The sequence below is a fragment of the Lipotes vexillifer genome, unplaced genomic scaffold (assembly GCF_000442215.2).
Source record: "Lipotes vexillifer unplaced genomic scaffold, Lipotes_vexillifer_v1.1 scaffold216, whole genome shotgun sequence".
In the NCBI taxonomy this organism is placed as follows: Eukaryota; Metazoa; Chordata; class Mammalia; order Artiodactyla; family Lipotidae; genus Lipotes; species Lipotes vexillifer.
Window position 1 is genome coordinate 458,695 of NW_006779100.1, and position 23,935 is coordinate 482,629.

The window sequence follows — 23,935 nt, forward strand, 5'->3', positions numbered from 1 at the left end:
CTTTGGCATTGAGTTATGACCAGGAATGATCGTCTTAGTTTTTTAATCATATTATGTTCAACTTGTGTAAATTTGAACTGTTGAAAAAGTGTCTGTCCTTAATAAGTGTACTTTTTCTTATCCTGCCATTCCGCCTTACATTAATTACAGTCTAAGACAGAAAAATAAAAAGAGGAATCATATTTAATGTTTACCCAAGTAATCTAAGGGGCCTTTTCCAAATTATTTCCTTCCTCCAACATTCTGAAATCCCCCCCTAGGAAGCATCATCACCATCGGTGTGAACACTGGGAACCGGTAGCATATTTGGGGTACAGGGATACATTGAAGAGCGCTGGTCTCAACAAAACCCTCCTGGCACCATCACCCATTGCTTACAGCCAGAGCCAGGCTCCTAGCAAGAGCTGTGAATATGAATCACATTCCTCTGTAGAAGCAGGGTTTTTAGGTCTGAAAAATGACTGTTTCTCAAAGCCAAGTGTTTGCCAGCAAAAAATATTAATGTATGACTTCAAGAAACTTAGGTCAAATGTATTCCCTGCTTTTTGTGTGTGTGTGTGTGTGGTATGCGGGCCTCTCACTGTTGTGGCCTCTCCGGTTGCGGAGCACAGGCTCTGGACGCGCAGGCTCAGCGGCCATGGCTCACAGGACCAGCCGCTCCGCGGCACATGGGATCTTCCCGGACCGGGGCACGAACTCATGTCCCCTGCATCGGCAGGCAGACTCTCAACCACTGCGCCACCAGGGAAGCCCCCTGCTTTTTTTAATGTTGAATTATTAGTAACAGAAACATAAAGCAGCAGCGTACAAATATATGTCAAGCATAAGTGCTTTAAAAACCTATTTTTAATGTATATCAAGTGTCTAGCATAAGGCCTAGTACATAATAATAATGTTTTCTCTCCCTAGTCTAAGGAGTCGTAACAGTAATCAGATGAAAATCAAAGATAGTGGTTGTCAGTGCCATGTGCACTTTAAGATCAGAAAGAACCTTTAACACTTTAAAATTTTTGTTCATTTTCAGTAGCTGTTAAGATAGAATATGAGTATGTGCTCTTATAAATCATCTAGTGTAACATCCTTGCTTTACAGCCGAAGCACCTGAAGCCTGCAAAGTAGTCTGTAGGGAATGCTGGCCTCTCCAGGGAAAGATTCTTTCCACTCCACCCCAACTCCCTGCCAGTCAGGGAGCTGTCCCTCTGGCAGTGCTGGACTTCCTTGAAAGAGCCTCACTGTGACAGGAATTCAAGCTTCTTTACGTGGAGGTTTCCATTGTTGTGGCCTTTGACCAGATCTCACTTTTTTAGGGGATCAGTTGTAGTTGTTTCCCAGTTATCTCATAGGCATGTTTGGTTTTTCCTAGAATATCATAGGTGTCCCCAGTTTTCCTCTGTGTCCCCGATAGAAACCAAACGTACAGTAGGAATTTGGGAAATTCTTATAGAACGAACAAATGCTCAGTAATGCTTATGCCACCATGGCATGTTTTGGGATGGCATATATTGATCCCCTTCAAAATGAATGAGTAATCTGTGTACAGAGGGTTCTGTAGTTAAATTTTGTTTTTAAATTTTAAAAATTTAAATGTTTTAAAAATTTTGTTGAACAAAGTTAAAATAGGTTTACTTACATAGAACTTCTTGGAGCTTTTAATATGCTAATGTACATTATGAATCTCCAAAAAGGACTTGCAGTATGCAGCCTTCCTGAACTTACTGAAAATGGAACCCTTTTTTCAAGGAGCATTTCAAAGGCCCTATGTTCCAGAATTCCCTTTTGAAACTCTATAGAAAAGAATGTTAGGATGCACCTTTGGCTGGTCCTTTCAAATACCAGTTATTATCTGAGTTTTTGAGAGATTTAGGGAACCATTCAAAATTGAGATCATTTGCAAGCTTCTGAAACAAAGGTTACTGGGTTTTTGGGGTTTTTGGGTTTTTTTTGTTTTTTTTTTTTTTTTTTGCTGTATGCAGGCCTCTCACTGTTGTGGCCTCTCCCGTTGCGGAGCACAGGCTCTGGACGCGCAGGCTCAGCGGCCATGGCTCACGGGCCCAGCTGCTCTGCGGCATGTGGGATCTTCCCGGACTGGGGCACGAACCCTTGTCCCCTGCATCGGCAGGTGGACTCTTAACCACTGCGCCACCTGGGAAGCCCGGTTTGTTTTTTTTTTTTAAGGAATTCTGCATGTTCTAGATGCTAGATATAAAGGAAGAAAAGTCAGAACATTTGTTACATAAGATAAAAGCCCAACCTGTCCCCTGACTGGTTGATGAGCCACCTCCGTCTTGGATGACAGTGGATCTGGGGGTGGACAAGGCAGCAGGTGTCTTCACACAAACTTAAAACATCCCCAGATGCCTCGTTGGATCTACTGAAATGTCCAAACACTTGGCCCAAACCCTGAGGTTCTGTGTCAAAAAGCAGTTCTGAAATAGCCTTGACCTGAGCGATTTTTGAAGATGAATTATCAACTTTGTACCTCTTAAGAAAAAAAATTTTTTTTAACCAAACAGAAGAAAGCAACCACTTCAGTAGAGCTCCACAGGCAGTTTACTTTTGAACAAGATTGAATCCTGAAAGGCCCATCAGAATTACTTAACCTGTTTGCTGGAGTAATTTTGTTTTCATTTATCTTCAAAATAATTGCAATTTGATTTTTGACAGAGTTAATGTTGAGCTAGTCTTCTGACAGTAATTGACTAAGAGGTTCAATTGCTTCTTGAAGTTACAGTTACAAGGAGGTTGTCAGACTATAGCATCATCATATTAGGCAACAATTGTATGCACTAAAGAATTTCTAGGCTAATGGATCTGGAGAAGGCCATACAGAAAATGTATGAGTCCCAAATGAAGGTTCACAAGTCAACTAACTTGGCAAGTTAGTCTACCAGACCAAGGTAAAGCTCAGGGGTGATCATTTCTAAATTACACCTCACACGCACATAGTTAAGTTCATCAGGATAATTTATAATGATTAACCACTGCGCCACCTGGGAAGCCCGGTTTGTTTTTTTTTTTTAAGGAATTCTGCATGTTCTAGATGCTAGATATAAAGGAAGAAAAGTCAGAACATTTGTTACATAAGATAAAAGCCCAACCTGTCCCCTGACTGGTTGATGAGCCACCTCCGTCTTGGATGACAGTGGATCTGGGGGTGGACAAGGCAGCAGGTGTCTTCACACAAACTTAAAACATCCCCAGATGCCTCGTTGGATCTACTGAAATGTCCAAACACTTGGCCCAAACCCTGAGGTTCTGTGTCAAAAAGCAGTTCTGAAATAGCCTTGACCTGAGCGATTTTTGAAGATGAATTATCAACTTTGTACCTCTTAAGAAAAAAAATTTTTTTTAACCAAACAGAAGAAAGCAACCACTTCAGTAGAGCTCCACAGGCAGTTTACTTTTGAACAAGATTGAATCCTGAAAGGCCCATCAGAATTACTTAACCTGTTTGCTGGAGTAATTTTGTTTTCATTTATCTTCAAAATAATTGCAATTTGATTTTTGACAGAGTTAATGTTGAGCTAGTCTTCTGACAGTAATTGACTAAGAGGTTCAATTGCTTCTTGAAGTTACAGTTACAAGGAGGTTGTCAGACTATAGCATCATCATATTAGGCAACAATTGTATGCACTAAAGAATTTCTAGGCTAATGGATCTGGAGAAGGCCATACAGAAAATGTATGAGTCCCAAATGAAGGTTCACAAGTCAACTAACTTGGCAAGTTAGTCTACCAGACCAAGGTAAAGCTCAGGGGTGATCATTTCTAAATTACACCTCACACGCACATAGTTAAGTTCATCAGGATAATTTATAATGATCAGGCTCACACGTGCTCTTTTTTTTTTTTTTTTGGAAGGGGGTGTCTCTTTATTTGAAGGTTTTACATCTGTTTATTGACTGAAGATCTGGTTATTTCATTTCTTCTTTTAATTTTTATTTTATATTGGAGTATAGTTGATTTACAGTGTTGTGTTAGTTTCAGGTGTACAGCAAGGTGATTCAGTTATACATATACATGTATCTATTCTTTTTCACATTCTTTTCCCTTATAGGTTATTACAGAATATTGAGTAGAGTTCCCTGTGCTATACAGTACGTCCTTGTTGGTTATCTGTCTTATGTATAGTAGTGTGTATATGTTAATCTCAAACTCCTAATTTATCCCTCCCCTCCACCTTTTCCCTTTGGTAACCATAAGTTTGTTTTCTAAGTCTGTGAGTCTGTTTCTGTTTTGTATATAAGTTCATTTATATCACTTTTTAAGATTCCACATATAAGTGACATGATATTTGTCTTTCTCTGTCTGACTTACTTCACTTAGTATATTTCGTTATTTCTTAATTTCTCCCCTAGGTCATCTGAAATGCTATTAATTTATCTGTAAAACCAAGGAATTTTGTGTCAGAATTTATGCTAAGAACTTACAAATTATATTCACTGGGTCTTAGTTTCTTCTTGGTGCATATTAACCTGCTATTCTGGTAAAAACATGGGTACCGCACTCGCATTTTAAAAATAGCACATCAGGTCTTTATTCCTTTTGTCCCTCCTAGAGATATTTGGGTTGAAGAGGAATAACTCAGAAAATTTTTTCTGTCTTTGAATCTTCCTTTAAAAGAACTCCTTCGTTAATCAATCATGAAATATTCCAAAATGGATGTCGTATTCTAAATATGATGGGGTATATGGATGCCAAAGATAGATTTTGTGTATTTTACAATTCGCTCAGCGTTCAACCTGGTGCCTAAATAAATCCTCCTCCACCACAGCTCTCCAGCAACCACATACTGTCAGAACTCAGCCAGAATTACTGTATGGAGGACTTAAGCCTAGAAATAGAAGAAAGATGCTCCTCCCAAAAGTTCTCCCTAGGCATGGAGGGCCTGGGAAGCTTGGAAGCTGGAATTTTGAAGGATTTCGGTTGTAGAAACTAAGAGAATATCCAATTCAGGGCAACAGGGAGCTGTTGGAGAACAGGCAGAAAAGACCCAACACCCATAATGACTAGAAAACAAAAACATGGAGAACAAGAAAAAAACAGAAAGCTGACCTGTGTTTGTTTCTGAAGCTAAACTGAAGGTATGTAATTGACCTACTTCTTAACAGAGTGTTACCTAGGATCCTACATCTTTTGCAAAGTGTATCTTGTACTTTAATGACTGACAGATGTTGCTTTGAAATGCCTGACCACCAAGGAAGAGGAAAACATGGTCAAATTAAGATGGCATTATAAAACATCTGGTTAGACATGACAGACTGTGCTTATATCTGCTCCTCTCAAAACCCCTCAATCGGCAGTAAAGGATGAAAACTGGAGAAACCCACAAGGACAAATAGAACCACAATGGAAACAACAGCAGAAAAGAGGCATCAGCATAATTCTGGAAGTAAGTGAACATGTGGTTAGCCCCCCAAGCTGGTGGAGAAAGCCGAAATCTAAGTGCCTGCAGACAAGCAAGCCAGGTCACCCAGCCATTGGGCTGTAGGAAGATTCAGGATGGGAAGGACCAGGTACCTCCGTAGGTAGGGGTGAGGGGTGGAGCTGGAGGAGTAGAAGGGTTGAAACTCTGTATAAAGAGCAATTATAACGACTTCCCTGGTGGCGCAGTGGCTAAGGATCCACCTGCCAATGCAGGGGACACGGGTTCGATCCCTGGTCTGGGAATATCCTACGTGCCACGGAGCAACTAAGCCCGTGCGCCACAGCCACTGAAGCCCGCGCTCCTAAAGGCCGTGCTGCACAACGAGAGAAGCCACCGCAATGAGAAGCCCGCCCACTGCAACGAAGACCCAACACAGAAAATAATTAGTTAATTATTTTTTTAAGAAAGAGAGCAATTATACGCCCAGCTCTCCTAAACTCACAAAGTCGGAGGAGCTACCTCAGTCTCATTCTGATTAGAAGACAAGAAGTTTACTGTGAAGAAATTGAACCAGAGAAGCTCTGGGCTTGGGGGCACCGTGCACCAGTGGAGGAGGGGTCAGGCACCGCGTTGCAATCAAGTAAATTAAGTGAAAGTCTAGATACAAAAGATTTCCTCCAGCCCCCTTCACTCAATTCTGGCAGCAATGAGAAAACAGTTTAAGGTACGGACATTACTGGGGTCCCCCACAGATGGCTGGTCCCCACCTAATCACCCTGTAGTGAAGTCCACCACCCACAAAGCACACATACAGAGCTTCCAAGTGGCTTTTCACTTTTCAGTGAATGAACAGCCAAGGATCCCCAGACATTCAAGCAAGGCCTCTAGCTCAAAAGGCCAAGACAAAGACAAACGGGAGAAGAGGGGATTTATAGGTTACAGATGCAATGTAGGGAGCAGCATAAAAAGTAAAACCAGAATTCATCTGCTTGAGAGGAAGGATGCTTTTGTAAAACAAGAGCAACATGCTTTTTTTTTTTTTTTTTTTTTTTTTTTTGGGTCTGTGGCCTCTCCCGTTGCGGAGCACAGGCTCCGGACGCGCAGGCTCAGCGGCCATGGCTCACGGGCCCAGCCGCTCCGCGGCATGTGGGATCTTCCCCGACCAGGGCACGAAACCGTGTCCCCTAGCATCGGCAGGCAGACTCTCAACCACTGTGCCACCAGGGAAGCCCAACATGCTTTTAAAAGAGCTATTTGGAGAACGAGGATGAGTTCTTGAAAGTGGAAAACGTGACAGCAAAAATGAAAGTTTCAATATCAGGCTTGCAAGATGAAGTTGAAAACATTCAGTCACTCAACAAATACTATTTTTTTTTAAACATCTTTATTGGAGTATAACTGCTTTACAATGGTGTGTTAGTTTCTGCTGTATAACAAAGTGAATCAGCTATACATATACTATATCCCCATATCCCCTCCCTCTTGCGTCCCCCTCCCACCCTCCCTATCCCACCTCTCTAGGTGGTCACAAAGCACCGAGCTGATCTTCCTGCGCAATGCGGCTGCTTCCCACTACCTGTCTATTTTACATTTGGTAGTGTATATATGTCCATGCCACTCTCTCACTTCGTCCCAGCTTACCCTTCCCCTCCCCATGTCCTCAAGGCCATTCTCTACATCTGCGGCTTTATTCCTGTCCTGCCCCTAGGTTCTTCAGAACCTTTCTTTTTTTTTTTTTAGATTCCATATATATGTGTTAGCATACGGTATTTGTTTTTCTCTTTCTGACTTACTTCACTCTGTATGACAGTCTCTGCGTCCATCCACCTCATTACAAATAACTCAATTTCGTTCCTTTTTATGGCTGAGTAATAGTCCATTGTTTATATGTGCCACATCTTCTTTATCCATTCATCTGTCGATGGACACTTAGGTTGCTTCCGTGTCCTGGCTATTGTAAATAGAGCTGCAGTGAACATTGTGGTACATGACTCTTTGTGAATTACAGTTTTCTCAGGGTATGTGCCATACGAGCCAACAAATACTATTGAGTGGCTACTATGTCCTTGGCACTGTTCCAGGCAGTGGAGATTCATCAGTGAGCAAAAGAAGCAAAGATCCCTGGCCTAGTAGAGCTTAAATTCCAGTAGAGGGAGAGCATAAACGATACAATCATATGTAAATTACAGGTGTTGTAGAGTGTTAAGTGCTGGAAGCAAGAGAAGAAAATAGAGCATGGTACAGAGAGTGGAGAGTACCAGGAGGGGAGGGTGGACAAGGGGAATTTTTTACATAGATGTTCAGGGCCGGGCTCATTGGGAAGGTGACAGCTGAGCACGGACTTAGAGAGTGAGGAAGATAGACACGTGATATGATATCTGGAGGAAGATCCTTCCAGGCAGAAGGAAAGGCCCTGAGACAGGAGGCCTGTGCAGGGTAGAGCAGGGCCCAGTGTGGCTGGCGTGAGCCAGGACGAGGACAGTGAAAGGAGCTGGGTGGTGACAGTACCAGCTCATGTGGCCCTTGTGGGCCAGGGGAGGGGCTTTGGCTTTCACTCTGGGGGAGCTGGAGCACCGCGGCAGTGTTTTAAGCAGAGAAGTGACACGATCTGACTTTGGTCTTAAAAGGATCACTCGGGGGACTTCCCTCGTGGCGCAGTGGTTAAGCGTCCGCCTGCCCATGCAGGGGACACGGGTTCGAGCCCTGGTCTGGGAAGATCCCACATGCCGCGGAGCAACTAAGCCCGTGGCCGCAACTACTGAAGCCCGCGCGCCTAGAGCCTGTGCCCCGCAACAAGAGAACCCACTGCAATGAGAAGCCCACGCTTGCTGCAACTAGAAAAAGCCCGTGTGCAGCAGTGAAGACCCAACGCAGCCAAAATTAATTAATGAATTAATTTAAAATGAAAAAAAGGGATCACTCGGCTGCTGTGTTGAAAATTAACTGTAGGGGGTCAAGGTACTGAAGAGAGGAATTGTGTCTAAAATTCAGTAGCAGGGATGTGTGACCTGTGGCCCCAATGTTCTCTTTTTATACCTCAGTGTGTCCTCCAGTTCACCCGCTCTGTTCGCCTCTATCCTTGGTTCCACCTAAGAAATGAGTTGCTTGCCCTCTCCGTCACCCTGATCCCTGCCTTGTACCTTCTGATAACTTCCTCTCCCAGATCCCATCAGGTCCCCTTCAGGGTTCAGCCCCCACTCTCTTGCATCAGATCCTAAAGCACATAATGTCTGGTTGGTTCCACTTTTCGTGTTCATATTGTTGAATGAGGGCCCCTCTGGCTCCCTGGTTTTTTGCTGAACCTCTCTAGGCATAATCAAATAAGCATTAAGCATTTGCTTATTGAATATAACATTTAGTTTTCCCCCTTTTTAGACACTATCATCAGGCTGAGTCCCCTCTGGAGGTAAGCTTTGTATGACTTGAAAAACCCCCACCGTTTAAGCTCTTTAAACAAAGAGGGAAACGGGAAGATCTGTCTCATACCTTAAGTTCCAACCTTCAGACCCTTCATGAGATGATCAACCACAGCCTTTCTCCCACACAAAGGCCTGGGGAGCATATCCATTTATAAGGGATTATAAGGGAAAATACGTGAATCATTTTCTTGCATAGAAATCATTTGCCTCCGTAGTTTTTCGCTGCTACTTTTTCTCTGATGTTAGAAAAATAAATAAAGCCGAAGGGACTTCTGATAAAGTTGATGATATAACTGCAGGCTCACAAAATTCCTTTCTCCCAAATAATATAGTTAATATAAGAGATGTAATAATGTAAACACTATTGACTTAAAATTTTTGATGTAATTATTATTGGGATTATAAAGGAGAGGTAAGTGATGGTAGGAGAGCTAAATCACCAATTTCTGTAATTTGGATAGGGTCTCAAAGGATCCACCAAGAAATAACAGTATATGTGTATTATACAGCATATGTGTATACTGTGTATATATGTGTGTATACATATAAATAAATTATATGTGTATTTAACTGCCACGAGAAGCAGCAGTTAAAATAGTTGGCATGAAATGACACTGTGAGATGGGGAGGTGGGCTTAGGTGGACAAGGGGAAGGGCTGCTGTCTTTTTTATAGCATTTTTGTGCCATCTGATTTTTCAACTACACAAAACCTAAATAAACTAAGAACACAGATGAAATCTAAAAGGTTGTCCCAAAAAAAAACCTACCCCTTAAAAAGTACCTACTTATATGTATTTTTTCAGATTATACTAGAGTCTAACCAAAAACATTTTAATAAAACATCTTTATAAAACACTTTTTGAAAATCATAAGATTGATTTCCTGTATAAATGTGGCTCCAGGGGGGTCTTAATGTCCTTCCTCTTAAAAAAAAAAAAAAAAGTAACAAACAGTATAAAACTTTAAAAATGTGTTTTCTTTAAAAAATTGAATCACAGATTCCTACCCTCTAATTGTACTCTTTTGGTTTTTCAAGATAGTAAAGAAGGGACCTTTATTTTAGCGCTTGGGTGGAGGCCTGACAAAGCTGTGTGCGTGATAGATTCGTCTACAAGAAGAGAGGCATCTTGACTAAAACAGGTTACTGTGCTGATGCCACATGCAGCAATGAGTGACTTTTCACTGCCTCTTTGTCTTTATATATTCTGTTTATACGTGAGCTCCAGGTTCATCAGAAATTGCTCCTATGTCGCGTTTCCCTCACATATCATGGTTTTTCTTGACCCATTAGTTCCTCTTTGGGGTCCGTGGATGGCCTCCTCATATTTGTACAGCAGGCTGGAAAGGGAGGGCTTTGCAGGCACATGGTACCTGTTTAGGAGCCTTCATGAAGACCAACCTAAAATGGCTGAATAAAAGAGGTATCACACCAGTTTTTCTGAGAGAAAGTGGTGGGCACAGATGGGGATCTAAGAAGAAATAAAAGAATGCTGAGCGATCCTGGAGAACCCATACTGTGGGCTTTGAACTGGAGGTTGAATATCTTGGTCCTGAGAGGCCAGAGACAGGGAGGGAAGTAGAATTGGGACAGTCATTTAAGTAGCAGCAGTGAGTATCACCTGGAGCGCGATGGCGATATGTACGAGGAGTTTATCCAAGAAAACAATGAGGAAGTTTGGGGACCTGGGACTGTAGTAGCAGAAAGGGAAAGAAAGGGATTTATGCTGGAAATACCGCGGAAGAAAGAATACGTTTGGTGGTAGAAAGCATATTTAGGGGAAGAGCCAATAATGAAGATTACACCAAACTTCTTTTTACTTGAGAGATTCAGAAGTATGGGGTCCTGAAAAAAATATAAGTATCTGTGAGCTCACCGTGTTTGGATAAAGCAGGCGCTGAGACGTTTACATAATGTCTGATTGATTTCTGGTCACTGAAAAAATTGAACAGATTCATATTAGTAACTTGCTTTTTACCCTTTCTCCAGGAATACATCTAAATTCTTGGGACTTTACCTGGGGAGGGGGAGCTGCACAGACTGTATAAATCAGTTCATACGTCCAATGCAACATTACACTAGTGGCCAATGTGTATAATCTATGCAAAGCTAGGTTTCATAAGAGAACTATGGATGCTGATGGCTTTGTGTTCTGACTCATCTTGCTTCCTTTCAACATTCTTAAAATATTTATCCAAAGATGATGGTATTTTGGCTTTCTTCTTTACACGACCGTAAAGTTAGAACAGGACTCCTCCTCTGGAGGTAACGAACAGCTAGCTAGTCACTGAATCAAAATGACGGACGTGACTCCTAGTGCCACCTGTTGGTGGCAGGCAGAACTGACATGCTCTGGCTGATTTTGTGACGCATACAAATTGCCAGGTTGAGCTTCTAAGTAAAGGAGCTTCTGTGATTTCCATGTGATCTACTACTCAGCCAACCAGCAACATTTTCCTTTTTTTTCCCCTCTATTGCGAAGGTGTGGCGGGGCACCCTGGCTCGTATGCGGTACAAGAGGACCAAGGCAGCTCTGACAATTATCAGATACTACCGGCGCTACAAAGTGAAGTCGTACATCCACGAGGTGGCCAGACGCTTCCACGGCATCAAGACCATGAGGGACCATGGCAAGCACGTGAAGTGGCCAGCCCCGCCCAGAGTGCTTTGCCGTTTCGAGGCAGCCCTACAGGCTATTTTTAATAGGTAAGGACTTGGTATGTGCTGCATCCGTTTGTGGCAGTACACGTACTATATAAATTTACAGATCTGAGACCGTGACATTAGCTCCACCATTTGCTACGTGACGTTGCTTTTACCTTGTGCCTCCACCTTCGTAGATTTCACTTTCAAGGGGTATTTGCCTACCCTTCCAAATAATAGAACAGTCCATTTATTTTTCCGTTAGCAGTAGACAGCAGTATGCCACAAGGCCTGAATCAAGCCAAGTTTAAGGTAAGCTAGTAGCATGATGTCTCTGCTTTCTTTTACTAGCAAAAAGATAACTTTATTAAAATCACCACACATCACTCACACTAGGAAGTCTCTTCATCCTTTCAGAGCAGGGGTTCTCTATCCCGCACCTGACATTCACAAGGAGTTTATAAAACACACTGATGCCCAAGTCCCACCTCCAGAAAGTCCTGTTTCTTGGTGCTGGGGAGCGGAGCCCAAGCGGAGGTCCTTTATAAAGTTTTCCAGGTGATTTTAAAGTAAAAGGCAGAAAACACTGTTATAGAGCAAGCTATTTTTTTAAACAAATAAGTAAATAAGTTAATTAATGCCCATGCAACGTTTGATACCTTTCCAGCTAATCTTCATTTTGTTACTAAACTGCCCTGAATCTGACTTTGTAGTTATTCATAGCTCCTTTCTCCTCGTTTTCTGAGCTTATTTGTTGACAGCGTGCACCAGATGTGTTTAGCTATGTCTCAGGTACAGCCATCTAGTCGCATAAACTAAGCCGATGGTTCTCAAATGTGGTCGTTTGGCATTATGGTATTCCGCCCAGAACACCATGAACTGATTAACGTATCGATGTAATTGAAGTATTGAATGTAAATCAATGTATTGAGTGGCAGATATCAAAAGAAAGAAAATGCATGCAAGGAAAACTCTTTAACACATACCTCATTTGCTTTAAAAAAAAAATGATTGCTCATAAAAAGAAAAAAATAAAACAGTAGAGCATTATTGAAAGCAAAAGCACCCCAGCCCTCCATTCTCCCATGCAATACTATAAATGTTAGCTGTAAATCTTGGCAGCCTTTTTACTGCACAGATACATTTTTTTTCATGAATTATATCATCTGTCACCTGCACTTTTGACATAATCTGAAAAGTGATTAAATGATACATGAATACATGCTCATTTTTTTGAAGTGACATAGGGACTTCCCCGGAGGTCCAGTGGTCAACACTCTGTGCTCCCACTGCAGGGTCATGGGTTCGATCCTGGTTGGGGAACTAAGATTCCACATGCTACGCGGTGCAGCCAAAAAAGTTTAAGTAAATAAAGTGACATAATATAAAAATTTACAGGATATAAAGTTGAAATCCTCCACACCTCCTCTTGTCTCTCCCCATTTTATTTCTTTCCCCTAAGATAACCACTCATTAACAGTTAGTTTGTATCCTTCTAAATCTTTGTCTACGCACTTACAAACACATACACACACAAGAGAAGCATGATACAGTGGTTAAGAACACACACCCTGGAGCCTGGGTTCATATTCTAGCTCTGCCACTGACTAGCTGTGTAACCTTGGGCAAACGAGGTAACCTCTCTGTGCCTCAGTTTTCTTATCTGTAAAAGGGCCATAATCATAGCACCTGCTCATAGGGTTATTGAGGGTATTATGAGTAAATGTGTATAAAGCATTTCAGATAGCGCCTGACACATAATAAGTACTATGGAAATGTGTGCTTATACTGTGAGTGTGTATGCATTTGGGTTTTTTCCCCCTCTCTTTTTTCCACAAGGAGGACTCTATGTATGGTTATATGACTTTACTTAAAAGTAAGTCTTGGAGACCTGTCCATCACAATAAATAAAGATCTATGTCATATCTTTAATGGCTGCAAAGAATTATTGATTTTGATGATGTCGCACTGTAGCCTGTACAGTCTTCTTATTTAGACTTGGAGGTTTTATGTATGGCCTAGAATTGATTATTTTTTGTAAAACTCAGTTTATTCATTCAGCAAGTATTTACTCAACACCTGCTGTGTCACAGACACTGACCTAGGTTCTAGGGGTGCAGTGACAAACAAGAAAGATGTAAAATACTGTCCCAGCCTTCTTAGGGCTTATAGTCAATGAGCATTTTGAACATAATACATCTGCTCTGTGTCTTGACTGTACACACACACACACACACACACACACACACACACACACACACACACACACATTGAATGAATCTTGCCAGCTGTGTTAATCTAGTTCAAAGGCACACGTTTTCTGTAAAGGGCCAGATAGTAAATATTTTAGGCTTTGTGGGCCCCATATGGTCCTCGTCACATATTTTATGTTGTTTGGTTAAACACGTAAAAACTATTCTTAGCTCTATGGGCCGTGTTTGGCACAGGCTGTAGTTTACCAACCCCTGGTCTAGTCCCTGTATCATATTTCATTTATTCTTGCATTTTTGGTCTGTGGAGTCCTGAGAGAAGTGTGTTAAAGGATTTTGCTGTGATTGCGGGGTCTTGCTTTCTTCTGCCGCCTCCGTGTGTGTCTCATCGTGCTTCAGCTCGCTCCCACGCCTCCTAGCACTTCTTTTTCATCCTGGGAAGGCTGGGAGTCTTCTTCACGTGGTCAGGGCTGCTCACTTTTCCGGCGGCAGCTGCTGTCGTCTACACGTGTTTAAAGATGGCAGTTTGCTTGATCAGGATGAGTAAGCGTGTGCTGCACCACCCCCAGGTTGGGTGGCTCGGGTCCGGGTTCCCCGGCACAGCTGTTTGCCATGGGTCTCTGGAGTCGGTCAGCTGTGGACCCTGTCCTGGGCCCCCGTGGGCGGTGAAGAGGGGACAGGCTGACCAGGCACAGGGCCCCCTTGGCTCTGTGGATCCTGGCCCCGGCTCTCCCTCTGGCACCCCCTCCTGTTCCCCTTCCCCCAGGCCCCTGCTCCAGCTGCCAGGACTCCTTGCTTGTCCTCTCACACACCAAACAAGCTCACACTTTAGAGCCTTTGCACGCACTGTTTTCTCTTCCTGGAACAAGTGTCCATACAGCTGGCACCTCCACTTCCTGCTCACACATCCTTATCAGGGGTGCCTCCCAGACCACCCTCTGTGACTAACACCTGCTCCCTGGTCCTTCCCTCTGCTGCACTCCTGTCCCCCTTTCCTTGCCTTATTTTCTTCCATAGCAGTAATCACATCATCCATACTGTGTATTTAAGCATTGGTTTATGTCTTGTCTGTCTCTGCTCTCTAGAATACCAGCACCTAGCAGAAAGGACCTTCATCTGTTTGTTTACTGCTGTGCTTCCACTCCCTAGAACGGCATCTGGAGTTTAGTACGTGCCTAGAAAACATTTGCTGAATGAATGAATGATGAATCCAAAGTCCCTGCACCCTAACTACAGATATAAGAGAGTCCACGTATCACTAAATTCTGGTTGCTTCCAAAACACGCAAGCGGCAGAGGAAGTTCTACAAAAAGTCTCTGTCCACGTACAGCTATGTGTATTTTAACACGTTCTATGTATATTTTGGAGGCATTTAACTTTTTTTAGGGTAGCACGCAAGTAATTTAATTCTACTTAATGGCTGCTTCAGTTATTTTTGAGAATGAATGGGACTTTATTTCTAAAGTCTCATACGTTTTGCTTGTTTACTTACAGATGGAGAGCATCCCAGCTCATCAAGACCATACCTGCTTCAGACCTGCCCCAGGTTAGGGCAAAGGTTGCAGCTGTAGAAATGTTGAAGGGTCAAAGGGCTGACCTTGGGCTCCAGAGGGCCTGGGAGGGCAACTATCTTGCTTCGGTAAGTCCAGGAGGACAGAGTGGAATCCACTGCTGCTCCCTTAACAAAGAAAGAGAAGAATTTTTCTCCAAGTATTTGTAGAAAGACTGAGGCACCTTCAGAAACTTAATTTCTGTGAGAGATACTAAACTAAAAGATTTTATTGCTTCTCAGTGTAAAGATGTTTGATGTTTCCCTCACTTTAAAGAGAGTTCTCTGTCTCGTATCCATGTGAATTAGGTACGTTCAATAATCTGGCTTCGAACATTTAAACCTTCCCTTGCATAATTCAGCAACTATTTTTAATTACCGCCTTTGTATCAGTTATTCCCAAAGCTGGATTTCACCCTCTCTCCCATTCCTTATTTTTAAAATATTCTGGGATCTTTGGTGTTATAATAACCCTTTAGTAGCTTATCATCTGGGATGGGGAGGTAAAAAGTACATGTGTGAAGTTATGTGAGTAGAGTTATAAAGCAGTAAAAGACTGCCTTCTCATCTAAAATGTTAAGCAGGGCTTCCCTTGGTGGCGCAGTGGTTAAGAATCCGCCTGCCAATGCAGGGGACACGGGTTCAATCCCTGGTCTGGGAAGATCCCACATGCCGCAGAGCAACTAAGCCCGTGCGCCACAACTACTGAACCTGCGCTCTAGAGCCCGCGAGCCACAACTGCTGAAGCCCACGGGCCTAGAGCCCATGCTTCGCAACAAGAGAAGCCACTGCAATGAGAAGCCTGCGCACTGCAACCAAGAGTAGCCCCTGCTCGCTGCAACTAGAGCAAAGCCCGTGCGCAGCAACAAAGACTCAATGCAGCCAAAAATAAATAAATTAATTAATTTAAAAAAATAAAATAAAATAAAATGTTAAGCATACTCATTTTATCGTGTTTCCTTTTTCTTTCAGAAGCCAGATACACCTCAGACCTCAGGCACCTTCGTCCCCGTTGCGAATGAACTGAAACGGAAGGACAAATACATGAACGTCCTCTTTTCCTGTCATGTCCGTAAGGTAAGGCAAGCTTGAAAGAGACCTCCTTGGAAAGAAAAGACTGATTTCAGGTGAAACTGACTTAGCTATGACCACAGTAAAACAGAACAATAGGTACATAACTGGCTGCATCATCAGTAAGCTCTACCTGTATATATGGTGAGGCATTGACGGAATGGCTAAGTGACTACAAGTTTGGGGTTAGGCTATTAAGACTAATTAGGGAAGAGAATATTTTTGGTAGCCATTTCTTTTTAAGACAGGAGAAGGGGAATCTCCCTGAGGTCAGGGATTTGTATTTTACTGCACGCATCTTTCATAGCACTTTGTCTATAGCATACTGGTCTGGCTTGTATTTAACGGTCATTCAGTACTTTTTATACATGTTTTACTGTGATTTTTTTTAAGGAAACAGGGAACGGGGAGAAAACGTAATTTGGAAAAGGGAGAGGGGACATAGTGAGACTTGGAAGCGGGGTGGAGGGGAATTATGTGCCATGACTATATTTGTTTATCTGAAGCAGGACACATGAGGACTGTTTTTTACCTGGGGATGAGAGCAGTTGAGCAAGTGGAAATATGGAAGCTGGAAAGTGGAAGGAAAGGGATATATAGTTGGTGTTTAAAACCTTAAAACACTTGTTTTCAAAAAATAGAGGGAAAATTGAGATGACTGTAAAAGAGCATTTTGAAAAATTATGCGAATAAATTTTAAAATACCGATGAAATGGGTGAATTTAAGAAAAATATTGCCTAGATTGACCCCAGAAATGATATTGACATAAATATGCCAATATTCCAAAGGAAGAATTAAGAAAATTATCAAAGAATTACTTATAACAAAGGCCCAGATTTAGGTGATTTTAGAGCTGTTTTGTATCACATCTTCAAAAAGTGCACAATTGCAGTATTATTCAGATCAAAATAGTGAAATGTTATTTTTCACCTATAAATTTAGCAAACTTTAAAGTGTTGATATCAACCAGTATTCTCAAGGGTTTAGGGAAATGCTATTGGTAGGAGTATAAGATACAGTCCTTTTGAATGGACAATTTGGCAGTACTTGTCAAAATTTAAAATACACAGACCAGGACTTCCCTGGTGGCACAGTGGTTAAGAATCCGCCTGCCAATGCAGGGGACACGGGTTCGAGCCCTGGTCCGGGAATATCCCACATGCCACGGAGCAGCTAAGCCTGTGTGAGCCGCAACTACTGAAGCCTGCACGCCTAGAGCCCGAGGTCCACAGCAAGAGAAGCCACCACAATGAGAATCCCGCATACCACAATGAAGGGTAGCCCCCGCTTGCCGCAGCTGGAGAAAGCCTGCGCGCAGCAATAAAGACGCAGTGCAGCCAAAAATAAATAAATAAATAAATTTTTTGAAATAAATAAAATGAAATACACAGACCACTTTATCTAGGAATTCCATAACTCAGGATTTATCCTGCAATATATTTACACATACATCCAAAGACAGATATATGAATAGTTTCATACATTGTAGCAGTCAAAAAACTGGGTGAAAAAACATAAGTATGCATCAGTATGTGATTGGATTAATAAATAATCATCTATGAACACAATAGAATACAGTGTATCTACTAAAATGAATGAAAGGATAAAGGTTAAAAAAGCAAAAGGACAAAATATGTGAAACTGTGGTTTTCAAGACAGTGCACATGCGGGAGGGTTGGACTGGGAGTTTGAGGTTAGCAGATGCAAACTATTACATACAGAATGCATAAACAACAAGGTCCTACTCTATAGCACAGGGAACTATATTCAATATCCTGGGACAAAACCACAATGGAAAAGAATATAAAAAAGAATATTTATATGTGTATAACTGAGTCACTTTGCTGTACAGCAGAAATGAACACAACATTGTAAATGAGCTATACTTCAATTAAAAAAAAATAACAGTGCACATCCAGCAAGGAAAGACAGTGATCCCCGAAGGATGAGAAACAAATGAAGTGAGCCCTACAGTTAGCCAGCTTACTTCCTGGAGAGAGTTCTGGTCTGTGGCATGAGCAGGGGCCAGCCAAAGCAGAGCTCGGTAGTCTCCCTAACTGGAAAGACAGAGCTGCGAGCTGGGAGATACTAAGATAGCTAGAGTTTGCTGCACAGAGCACCAGAGCAGAGAGAGTGCACGGAGGGAACTCCAGAGATCTTCAGAGGGTCCACTTCAGGTATCCAGCTGAGTAGTTCAGCACACGCCTGTGAGGAAGCCACCCAAGGCTTGGGGAAGAACCACCCAGAGAAGTAGAGGTAACAATGCCCAGTGCTCACACAGGGCTGCAAGTAGTGCCTGTCCCCACAGCCAGATTGGAAAAACCTCATGATTCGTGGGACATTGGGTAGAATCCTGACAAGAATCTTGGCCTCAGTGGTGGGGTATAATTAGCCCTGACTAAACACTGCCCTAATCCCACCCAACAAATCACCAGAAGAACCAAACTGTTTCCAAGTAATCTAACAGTGTCCCAGAACAAAGGCCTCAAATATTTATAGGAATACAAAATATCCAGCACTCAGAAGATAAAATTCAGAGTGCATGGCATCCAATCAAAACTTACCAGGCATACAAAACAGCAGGAAACTATGACCTCAAATGAGAAGAAAAATCAATCAAACTGATCCAGAACTGACACAGATTATAGAATTAACAGACGAGGTCATTAAAACAATTGTTTTAATAAAATATGGATATTTTATGAATAGAAATGAAAAATATCGTGTCTGAGGTTTAAAAAAATACACTTGATGGAGTTAACAGTTTAGACCTATGCAGAAGAGTAAACTTGAAGATATAGCAGTAAAACTACCCAGAATGAAATACATGGACTTCCCTGGTGGCCCAGTGGTCAGGACTCCGTGCTTCCACGGCAGAATGAAATACACACGGTTGGGGGGTGGGGGGGGGAGAGCCCGCCACATGCTTCCCCGAAAGAACAGAACCTTAGGATGCCATGAGCCAACTTCAGGTGGCCTAATATACGTGCATGTGGAGTCTCTGTAAGAGAGAAGAGGAGGGAAAATTTTTTAATATTTGAAAAAATAATGGCTGAAAGTTTTTCAAATTTGATGAAAACTGTAAACTCATCAACAGACATCAAACACAAAAAAAAACATGAAGAAAACTATACCAAGGCACAACATGACAAAACTGCCTAAAACCAGTGATAAAGAGAACAGAGACAGAGGAAAAAGATGAGGATGCATCAGAATTTTTGTCAGAAACAATGCAAGTGAGAAGACAGTGGAGCACCAACTTTAAAACTTTTTTTATAGAAAGAAAAGAAAAACAAACCTGTCAACCTAGAATTCTGTATCTAGCAAAGGGTATCTTTCAAAAACCAAAGTGAAATGAAGACTTTTTTAAGGCATGTCTGAAGATATGCACTCATGGGAAATGTTAAAGGGAGCCCTTCAGGCAGAAGGAAATGTGGACATACCCCAAAGAATGAAGAGCAAGGGAAATGGTAGCTACATGGGTAAATACCTACAATTTTTATTATCGTTTAAATCTCTTTTAAAAGATAATTGACTGTACTGCAGTGTTCATAGCAGCATTCTTCACAGTAGTTACAGGTGGAAATAACCCAAATGTCCATCAACAGAAGAATGGATAAAGAATATGTGTGTTGGGCTTCCCTGGTGGTGCAGTGGTTGAGAATCTGCCTGCCAATGCAGGGGACACAGGTTCGAGCCCTGGTCTAGGAAGATCCCACATGCCGCGGAGCAGCTGGGCCCGTGAGCCACAACTACTGAGCCTGCGCGTCTGGAGCCTGTGCTCCGCAACAAGAGAGGCCGCAACAGTGAGAGGCCCGCGCACCGCGATGAAGAGTGGCCCCCGCTCGCCACCACTAGAGAAAGCCCTCGCAGAGAAATGAAGACCCAACACAGACAAAATAAATAAATAAATAAATTTATTAAAAAAAAAAAAAAGAATATGTGTGTCCTTTTAGTGGAATACTGTTAGCCATTAAAAAAAAAAGGAATGAAATACGTGCTACAATGTGGATGAACTTTGAAGATATTATCTAAGTGATAAGACACAAAAAGACAAACCTTGTGTGATTCCACTTCCATGAAATATCTAGAACAGTCAAATTAATAGAAACAGAAAGTAGAATGGTGGTTACCAGGGGCTGGGGGGAGGGAGTAATGGGGAATTATTATTTAATGGGTATTAGTGTTCAAATATTCTATGGAAAAAAGATCAACTCAATATAATACAGACTTTTTAACAAAATAGAGAGCAGCTTGTTTTAAACTTAGAATGAAATACACGTCTCCAAGAAAAGCTTGCTGGCAGTAGCTTGGGCTGGTTACCAAAGTGTAGAGTCTAATTCTGAACTCCTAGATCCAGAAACTCTATTTTATAAGTATACCTAGAGCTGATCAGACAACCAAGAAATGACTTTTGCTAACCAGATTCACACACCCACACAAAACAGTATAAGCCATGATGCCAGTTTTTGAATTTGACAAAGGAATGTACCATTTTAGTGAATTCATTTAGTGAATTTATCCACTATCCAGGATACCTTCCTTTCTAGTATCAAGATATCTGGGAAGTCAAATTAGTCATCAGAACAACTGATCAGAGAGAGTTGGATGGTTTTGAGAATTACATCATCTGCTATAGAAAAGCCTGGCGTCTCTGATTCTGTCTTTCTAGTGATAACAATTTGATGTCTGACAGCATGTCTCTCCCTGGGTCCTACTGCGTAAAAACTGAAAACTTTTTAGTCATGCTTCTGTATTTCTAAGTTCCATGCAAAATAATACAGTGTATTTCTTCACATTATAGCTTAGATAATGTCATCTTTAGAAACTTTTCAATCCCCAAGGATGTACCGAGGGAAACGATATGATTTTACTAAAGCCCTCTTCTTTATGCTTTGGTTCTTTTCGAAACAGCCACTTTCCATTAACTGCAATTATAAAATGTCCTTTCAGGTGGGAGACCTGGTAAATAGTTAGTTGCAGCCATAATGTGTCCTCTCCTGGTCTGACTCCAGGGAAACTTTATCTCTGGCCCCCTGTGGAGTTGATGAAACCTACAGACAGATCCCTGGAAGTGTTCAGGCAAGAGCAAGTGATAGGCATGTTTCTCTGGTTGAGGGTTTTAGCTTGGGTAGTAGAAGACATCAGATGAGATCTTATCTAATACTGAGTCTGTGATCTAGTTTTTCTTTTACATTATGAGCTTAAGAGGAGCAAAAATTGTGTCCCTATGCCAGAACTACTTGAAGTAAGTCTGAATTTACAAATTCACCTGTGTACGTAAGACATTAGTCTTTGCCGTTTTGACTGAGCCGAGTTATGCAACTCAAAGGAAAAGTCCTTCGTTACATCAGTGTCCTTCCTGCTCATTTGATTCATGCTTTAAGGATGATTTGAGTGGCTAAACCTCAAGGTAAAGTCTTATGACCTGTTCTCTTTAGAAATTACATTTCTACATTAAAAAGAACGAAATGTTTCTAAACAGTGCTTCAGTGTAACTGCTGCTTTTAGGTTTTTGTTTGTTGGTTTCCAGATTAACTCATGGACACATCCTAAGAAGGGCTATACCCTCCACTTTACCACCGTGCCTGTTGTTTTTCTGAATCTTGTGTGACCTTGTGAAATTATGCAACAAGTTTTGTTTTTTTCATTTTCTTTTGCAACACACTCATATATTTCTCAGTGTGAGTTCACAAAAGATGAGGAGCCCTACTTTTACTTGTTATTCAGATTCCATTTTAGATGTTCTCTGTTTTCCGTACTCTAAGGTGCATACAAATGACTAGTGTTCTCCCAGAGGGTTTTCACAAACCAATGTTCCATTGAATATGAATTTGTTCTTTTAAGAGTTCCACAACTAAATGTATTTGGGAAAGGCTGGGTTAAACAGTTAAACATGCTTTCTAAGTGCAGAATTCTATAAGCCTTTGATGTATCCTGGAATCTGAACACCACTGGTGGGCAGGGGGTGGGGGGAAGGGGGAGAGGGGAAGAGGGAGGGGAAGGGGAGGGGACGAGGTTTGCAGTTCCTCAAACCAGCCTGACTTGGAAACCAGTCTCTCACAAAGCATCGCACAAGGCTAGGGTTGTGCAAAACAACTTAGAAAAACGCTGATGTGGAAGCTCTTGCGACCACCTTGTTTCAACTCTTATGACAAGTGCCAGTTCTCTTTTATGGCAAAAACCGTTGCTATGTGAAGTAAATAATTACTACCAAGACTGGCTATTACTCTACCACATAGACTCTGTTTTTCTCTTAATGACAGATACCATTTTTGTCAAGTTGAAGACGGGAAAATATGCTCTGTGTAAAGGAATGTTTAGAAAATGGACTGATTTCTAAAACTCTGAGGTAAAGGGGAGAAGACAGTAAAATTCAAACTAAAACTTGAAGTTTAGTTGGCTGTATCCTACCTATAGCAATATATTCCACTATATCCTCCCCTACCTACCCTAATTTAGTTAACTGTATCACAGCTATACCTTCTAGTCTACTAAGGGCAAGGTTCTTAGTGGGTTCCTTCGTTGTTTGTTTTGTTTCGTTTTGCTTTCCTTTTCCTTTCGGTCACTGAGACACATGACATGGTGGTCATTCAGAAATGTTTAGTGCCTGGTGTCTTGATTTAAATATTACCCAAATCTAAAATTGAACCGTCCTAATCAGCAAGTTGTTAGCTACGTATTTACAAAAATATCCTGTGGTTAATTCTGTCTGTTAGGAAAAGATGTACCTGCAAATGTGGGCATTCTCTGAGTCTCTAACAAAGTAGCACTGTGCAGCATCACACACGTACATTTTCTCCCAAACCCATTTTCCAGTTTTGTTTTCTTTATGTGAAATTATATTTATATTTGTTTATATTATGTTTTTCTTTCTGTGAAATTACTTTCACTTTTTAGTTTCTTATCTATCTCAACTCCCATCTACCAGTCTCAGACTCCTACTGTAACAGAGGACTTCATGTCATTCCTTCGTATGTCATCAGCAGTTTTTAAAGTGCTTGGAAATGCACATTGTAAATTTTGGGGGAAAAAAATTACCAAATTACTTAACTTGAGTAAATGCTTACCAGTATAATTTTTTTTCAATTAATAGGAGTCAGGTGCTGGATTTCCAAATGTAGAACAAAATAAGCTCAATCCCATCTTTAGATTTCTGGTAATAAAAAGACACGTTTCTCAATGAAATTGTGAGTCTAAAAGAGATCTTAGGGACTTAACTGGCAGTCCAGTGGTTTGGACTCCGTGCTCTCACTGCTGAGGGCCTGGGTTCAGTCCCTGGTCGGGGAACTAAAATCCCACAAGCCGCACAGGGCAGCCAAAAAAAGTTTTTAAATAAAAATAAGTAAATAAATAAAAGAGAGCTTAGAAGGGTAGCTACTACCAAGCAACGCAGCGTTACAAATACAGACTCGGAACCACTGAGGACAGCTCCTCGGGTCCGTTGGCATTCTGTGTGCAGAGTCTTGTAGTGATGGCTGGTGGTAAAAGTCTTGCCCTCCAGGGAATTAGACTCCGAAGGGAAAAATTAAATTAATGCATGGAAAAGAGACTTTATGAGAGAAAAGAAAATGTACAAGTAAACCTCAATAATTTCAACAAGGAGAATAAAAAATAACAAAATAGTAATCCGTGTGCTTACATAGTACATGCCATGTTAGGAAGCTTTTCACGAC

General features: G+C 41.6%; 1 protein-coding gene across 1 annotated transcript in view; it reads left to right on the forward strand.

Moving 5' to 3' along the window:
* Nucleotides 1–23,935, forward strand: part of MYO1D (myosin ID) — a 249,529-nt gene that overhangs the window by 184,977 nt on the left and 40,617 nt on the right. The window contains exons 17-19 of the mRNA XM_007452365.1: nt 11,268–11,491; nt 15,133–15,277; nt 16,160–16,264. Of these exons, the coding sequence (XP_007452427.1) occupies nt 11,268–11,491; nt 15,133–15,277; nt 16,160–16,264 (474 nt within the window). The remainder of the gene's footprint in view (nt 1–11,267; nt 11,492–15,132; nt 15,278–16,159; nt 16,265–23,935) is intronic.